The 7500-nt window shown below is 45.1% G+C and overlaps 1 protein-coding gene across 1 annotated transcript in view; it reads right to left on the bottom strand.

The window, feature by feature from the left end:
* The window catches only part of LOC311372923 (adhesion G-protein coupled receptor V1-like), a gene marked incomplete at its 3' end in the record, with an annotated part of 12282 nt that overhangs the window by 2364 nt on the left and 2418 nt on the right, over positions 1–7500 (bottom strand). Inside the window, exon 2 of the mRNA XM_084489843.1 lies at positions 1039–1224. Within this exon, the coding sequence (XP_084345969.1) occupies positions 1039–1224 (186 nt within the window). The remainder of the gene's footprint in view (positions 1–1038; positions 1225–7500) is intronic.

Below are 7500 nucleotides of genomic sequence, written 5' to 3' on the forward strand. Positions count from 1 at the left end.
GAGAGAGGGGTCAGATGAAACACCAGACTGCTGTGACTGAGAGAGGTGGGATCAGGGGGTAATGGTGTTAAATCTGCCCCCTATATCTTTGCCTCTGCTCACCAATCCCTCTCTCCATCCCTCTGCTCACCACCCCTCCTCACCCTCCCTCTTTAAACTCATCCACTAGCGCCATATATGGTATTAGAGGCCTAAGTGCTTGAGAGGCCTACCAAGAACACACACACACACACACACACACACACACACACACACTTTGACCCAGTTACATAACCCCCTGCGTCCTCCAACAATAATTGGGGAGTAATGCTGAGTCAGCTAGGGGGGCTATAAATAGAAAAGGACTAAAAAGAGAACTACTTCCATCAGTGTTTGGTGACGTTTCTCACCATTTACCCCGCCGGACCAGAAGGCCGGCCGGGACAGAAAGGGGGCAGTGAGACAGAGGTGGCAGTCGGGTCAAGTCCAGTCTTTTATTTCCACAGCCCTTCATCAGTGTGTCAGCCTCCGAGGGCGTCCCAGGTCCCACGTTAAGTACGATGTCCCCTAACCCCCCAGACCCCCCCCCCCCCCCCCCCCCCCCACTGAATGACAGAGGCAGACAAATGTATATCAATAGCTCTCTTTGCCCACCTGTGTGTGTTTAAGCATGGGTGTGTGTGTGTGTGTGTGTGGATGTACGTGTGGGTGTGTGTGTGTCTGCAAGCATGCATGCATGTGTTAACACTTGTGTGTGTGAGTGCGTGTGTGCATTTCTGTGTGTGTGTGTGTGTGTGTGTGTCAGCATGCATGCGTGCATGTGTTTGCATTTTTGTATGTGTGCATGTACTTGTGTGTGTGCATGTGTGTGCGTGCGTGTGTGTGTGTGTGCACATACATGCATGCATGCATGTGTGTGCGTGTGTGTGCGTGTGTGTGTGTGTGTGTGTGTGCATGTGTGTGTGTGCACATACATGCATGCATGTGTGAGCATGTGTGTGTGTGTGCATGTGTGTGCGTGTGTGTGTGCATGTGTGTGTGTGTGTGTGCTTCTCCCACCTCCTCCATGGCGCTGATGAGGTTCTGGGTGGACTTGTTGATGTCTCCGCCCACGGTAGCGGCCCCTCCCTCCTGGTAGGCGGAGTCGGGGGCGTCATGGCCGCTCATCTCCACCGTGTAGCTGGCCTTAGCCGGCCAGCACAGCTGGTTGTGCATGACGAAGTACACGGCAAACACATACAGGCCCTGTGGAGGGAGACACGGTAGGATTATCAAAACGACTGCCGTTTCGTAATTCGCGTTCTCGTGTGTTCTCGTGTACTTTGCGTTCTCGGTAAACGTCATCAGTGGTAGCCCAAGCACTGTTCCAATTCCAAGTACGCGAGTACTGTCGTAAAACCCGGAAGTGTTCTCGATGCGTTCTCGATGAGGCCGTTCTACCGAGGATGCGTCGGAGGTGACTCGTGTGGACTTGGGACCGTTAAATATCCCAGGATGCATCATCGAGTCCGCTGCTGTTCCAGTTGCAGAGTGCGTACTTGCGTTCTCGGAAGTCTGCACTTGAAAGTCCGGACTTGCCAAGTACGTACTTCCAAGTCCGCAAGAACGTAGTCCGCGTACTTGGTATTGAGAAACGGCTAATGTTTCTTTCATTAGAGTAGCGGTAAAGAAGACACCTGATTTGTGCTCACGCCCCCCGACCACCGCATTCTTTCCGACACACTTCATCTATTCGCGCACGCGTGTGTTCAGGCCGCGTGACGTGGTGTCCGTGGTGACCTCACTGCGGTGGGCCGCGCCCCCTGCAGTCCACCGCAGCGCGCCGTGAAGTGGCTCTCAGAGCCCGGGCGCCACATACCACAGAGCGGGACCACATTCCACCGCCGTCACCGTGACAGCAGCCCCACAGACATGAGGCTGGGGGCACACACACACACACACACACACACACAGACACACACACCTATACACACACACACACACACACACACACACACACAGACACACACACACACACACAGACACACACACACACCTATACACACACACACACACACACACACACACACACACACACCTATACACACACACACACACACCTACACACACACACACACACACACACAGACACACAGACACACACACACACACACACACACACACCTACACACAGACACACACACAGAGAGACACACACACACACACGCACACACACAGGGGTGCAGGGTTCTTCCACGCTGAACAGATTAATTAAAGCTTTAATTAGAGTAAAGTTGTAATGTGTTTAAATGTTAGAATAACAACATTAATATTGTGACTCAATGCGTCCCATGGCATGAGAACGATTAAAACACGATTTTGGTAAACAGCTTGAGATAACAACTCTTATTAAATTGATGAATTGTGTGAATGATGAATAAAAATGTAATTCACCAGAGGGCTGTGACAGGTTTCCCACCACTCAGGGGAAAGTGTGCAGGTCTAGGACAGAACTTGCATCCCATTTGTCCAAAACAGGATACAAATATTACAGAAATGTAAATGCAATGCAATGCAAATGCAAATTAATCAAATGAAGTAAATGACTCTTTCGGCAGTGTGAATGATGCACCATTCAGTTTATAAAGGCTACGAGATAAGATTGAGCAAATTAATCAATTAAATCAAGATGTCACACACACACACACACACACACACACACACACACACACACACACACACACACACATATACACACATACATACTATATATATGTGAATATATAAATAAAGAAAAATTCTCTTTAGAATTGAATTCATTTCAATAGAGGGATCTCAGAATATTCACAGCATGATTCTTGACTTATATTAATAATATTTGAAAAGAGACAACTACAGATTGGGTCGGCTAGTCCTCATGACCGTCTCCTGGCCCTGCAGGAGGAAAAGGACAGACGCGGCCAAGCAAAGCACTTCCACAGTGTCCACAGAAGAGAATCCGACGTCTAAGCACAAAACACGTTGGAATCGCACCGCATCAAATGATGACGTGCCTGTCTTGGAAGAGCTCCCCTAACCTCGTCTAAACTTAAACTTTCCAGTGGAAAACCCTGGTCCCACACGCAATAGGAACACCCGACGAGGCCTTAACCTCATTTTCGTGGGTAGAAATGTCCTGAAATAGTCGGTGCTGCTCTGTGGTACAGTCCTCTGTGCAGACCAGGATGCCCGGCCAGGCTGGGCTTCAACAACAGGCCCCTTGTTTCATGGCCGACAGCCTATCAGCAGAGGGCCCTGTGCAGCCTGATGAACACAGACAGCAGGAGTCCGGCTCTAGCCTCAGTGCGCGGCGGTGCTATCGTCGGTACCAGTGGACTCCCAAAGCCCAGCGGCTCACAAACAGGAAAATCAACAGTCGGCTCGCAACGGTCAACAGAGAAAGGGACACGGAACAGCCTCCCTGGAACACGTGTGTGGATGAATGTACTGTAAACAAGGTGGGAGCACACAGAACACGCCCACAGGTAGTTAGTTTGTGCAGAGAGGGAGAGTGTAAAGGGAACAGCTGACAGCTTTATCGGTATCGTGACTCGACATTTATTAGAGTGACAGCCAATGTCAGCTCCTTTGCATGCATATGCAAAGTGAGGCTAACACATACATGCATCTGTGCATACACCCGCACACACACACACACACACACACACACACACACACACACACACACACACACACACACACACACACACACACACACACACACACACACACACACACATTTGTGTGTGTGTATGTGTGCATCCACAGATTGAGCCACACGTATGTGTGTGCATGTATTTGTGTGCGTGTGTGTGTGTGTGTGCGTAGCCGTCACTGTGCATGCTGCACAGACACACACAGAGGGTGGTCAGCCCTCCATTGAGGAGCCACAGGGGCCCCGGGGCCCCTAGCTTATGGGGTAGTTCAGTCTCAATAATAATGAACGCACAGAGAAGGATTCACAAATGTATTTTGTGATTTATATATAAATTACTCTCTTCTCACAAATACATTTCAATGCACACACAAATGGATATCATGTATAAATGTAAAATAAATCCATAAACAAAAATAAGTTTCACAAACACATTTCTGATCCACACAAAAATATATGAATTAAAGAAATATTTGCAATTTTCATCAAAAATGTATCTGGATGTTGTTACATTTATATACAAACTGTTAAACTTGAATCTACAAGACACTTTTCATTTGTCAACTTGTTTGCATTTGTGCGTGAACTGGTCTATATTTATATGTGACAACAACATCCAAATACATTTTTGATGAAAATTGCAAATATTTTTTGCAATTTAGATATCATATATCTATGATATCTAGTCAGTATATATATCATATATCTATGATATCTAGTCAGTATATATATCTATGATATCTAGTCAGTATATATATCTATGATGTCTAGTCAGTATATATATCTATGATATCTAGTCAGTATATATATCTATGATATCTAGTCAGTATATATATCTATGATATCTAGTCAGTATATATATCTATGATGTCTAGTCAGTATATATATCTATGATATCTAGTCAGTATATATATCTATGATATCTAGTCAGTATATATATCTATGATATCTAGTCAGTATATATATCTATGATATCTAGTCAGTATATATATCTATGATGTCTAGTCAGTATATATATCTATGATATCTAGTCAGTATATATATCTATGATGTCTAGTCAGTATATATATCTATGATATCTAGTCAGTATATATATCTATGATGTCTAGTCAGTATATATATCTATGATGTCTAGTCAGTATATATATCTATGATATCTAGTCAGTATATATATCTATGATATCTAGTCAGTATATATATCTATGATATCTAGTCAGTATATATATCTATGATATCTAGTCAGTATATATATCTATGATATCTAGTCAGTATATATATTTTCTAGTCAGTATATATATCTTCTAGTCAGTATATATCTATGAGGTCATATCTAGTCAGTGTATATATCTTCTAGTCAGTATATATATCTTCTAGTCAGTATATATCTATGAGGTGATATCTAGTCAGTATATACAGTATCTTCTAGTCAGTATATATCTATGAGGTGATATCTAGTCAGTATATACAGTATCTTCTAGTCAGTATATATCTATGAGGTGATATCTAGTCAGTATATACAGTATCTTCTAGTCAGTATATATCTATGAGGTGATATCTAGTCAGTATATACAGTATCTTCTAGTCAGTGTATATCTATGAGGTGATATCTAGTCAGTATATACAGTATCTTCTAGTCAGTATATATCTATGAGGTGATATCTAGTCAGTATATACAGTATCTTCTAGTCAGTATATATCTATGGGCCGGCTGGAGCAGAGCCAGGACATTCAGATGGGGAGCGGGAAGAGAGGCGAGAGTCATGACGGGCGAGGGAGTGATGGTGATTGGTCGTGAGTCGTGAAGGAGAGACAGGCCGTGGTGACACAGGACAGGAATAGAAGGGAGCAGAGAGGAGAAAGACGGAGACAGTAGGAGGAGGAGAGAAGGAGGATCGCCATGGAAACCAGAACGATTTTGAGGAAGTTGTAAAAGAGAAATAAAAAGTTGATAGTGGTTAGACGGAGTCACCAGGCGTTTGGAATGGCTCATATACTTGGCTTAACTGCTTATATTTGTCTGGCTTGTAAAAAACAGACACAACCTTGTAATGAGTTGGGACGAGTCATTACGAGAGACAAATATCTCAGTCCTAATTATTTCTAAATACTTATTTGTAAGCCTGTTTAAAACGCTGTGATGAAGCGAGGAGGATGTTGTTTAAGGGCTGAGGGGCTTACAAGACAAGGCCCAGAGAATAACAAGGAGCCATGCTTTAATGATGTCCGAATGATGTCAGAAGAGGCCTAATGATGTAGAGGCTACAGAGAGAGAGAGAGAGAGAGAGAGAGAGAGAGAGAGAGAGAGAGAGAGAGAGAGAGAGAGAGAGAGAGAGAGAGAGAGAGAGAAAACGATAACGGGAAAGATCTGCAAAAAGTACAAAGTCTGCCGCAGGAATCAATAACACGATGCTATGGTGCACACTGTACATATGCAGGTGCCTGCAGAGTAACACACGCACTCACGCACACGCACACACACACACACACACACACACACACACACACACAGTCTAATGACCTCTGCAGAATTCAGTCGTGGTTGTGAGTAACCATCTGTTGTGTCCCGTGCAATCACAAACAACAGTTTGGAAGACAACAGGGAGGTCAACTCCACAGAGGGGAAACAAACCCAATGTGGAAAACTCCCAGTGTGATGAGAACTACATGAGAGGTTCAGCCGCGCCGTTCACGCTGCGCATGAAACAGCTCGGAGCGTCCGCGCGACGGGCCGATGGAGGATCACAACTTCAAAGAACTTCCCTCAGCCTGCCCCCGACCGCCCTGCGGTGGGTGATCAGAGCCACACAGGGACGGGCCTGCAGCAGGTGTTTCTGGTAACACCTCGGATTCCCTTTAAACCGCGGCCTCGTTGTGCTGCTCACAGGTGAACCAGGAGGAGCCCCTACCCTGAACCCGTACCCTGATCATCAGACCATCTCAACAAACAAAGGGCTGGCCGGGTCACCCTTTGTGGTTTTACCTGTTTATGGGTCAGACAGTCTCACACACACACACACACACACACACACAACTGTTCAATCACTGTCAACAATAGCACATTTTCTTTCCCTTTTCATATTCCTACAGAATGTACGTATCCTGGTGAAACTAGGTCAGTTCAGCGTTTGGTCTCTTTGTTGAAATCTTTGTTGTCTGACACAGTTCCTATCAAAGGTTGTTTGTCTGTTTCCCAACGAGGATTCCTGCCGTGTTTGAGTGAAACCCCTGCAGTATTCCTAGTTAACAGCAGCTATGAATAGTACGCTGCCTCTGTGAACTACACACACAGTACAGCACGTCTGAAACATCCCACAGGCCAAGACATGTTTTCAAAAACCTGGTTCTAAGATTTATTGTTAATTTTTAATTCATCTCCACTAGATTACTGCCAGCCACAAATATGTGAATAAGTGTGTGTGTGTGTGTGTGTGTGTGTGTGTGTGTGTGTGTGCATGTAGTAGCCTTGAAGGTCTTCAGCACAACATCTAAATCCAAAGATCAGAATAGATGAGGCAGCGAGGGAACAAAACAGCCTCTCGGCCAAAGCCAGACTTTCTGCGCTTGTTCAAATAAAGTCATTAGCAACTTCTGGTAAAACACCACACACAGATCTGAAGATAAAAACGGCCTTTGTTGCAGTCAGTGCGCACGTTTACAGTAATCAACCGCTGATGAAGCACAAGATAAACCACATGCACGGTGTGTGTGTGTGTGCGTGTGCGTGTGCGTGTGTGTGTGTGTGTGTGTGTGTGCGTGTGTGTGCGTGTGTGTGTGTCTGTGTGTGTCTGTGTGTGCGTGTGTGTGTGTGTGTGTGTGTGTGTGTGTGTGTGTGTGTGTGTGGTCCAATA

This window comes from Micromesistius poutassou (assembly GCF_964030765.1).
Source record: "Micromesistius poutassou genome assembly, contig: SCAFFOLD_1156, whole genome shotgun sequence".
In the NCBI taxonomy this organism is placed as follows: domain Eukaryota; kingdom Metazoa; phylum Chordata; class Actinopteri; order Gadiformes; family Gadidae; genus Micromesistius; species Micromesistius poutassou.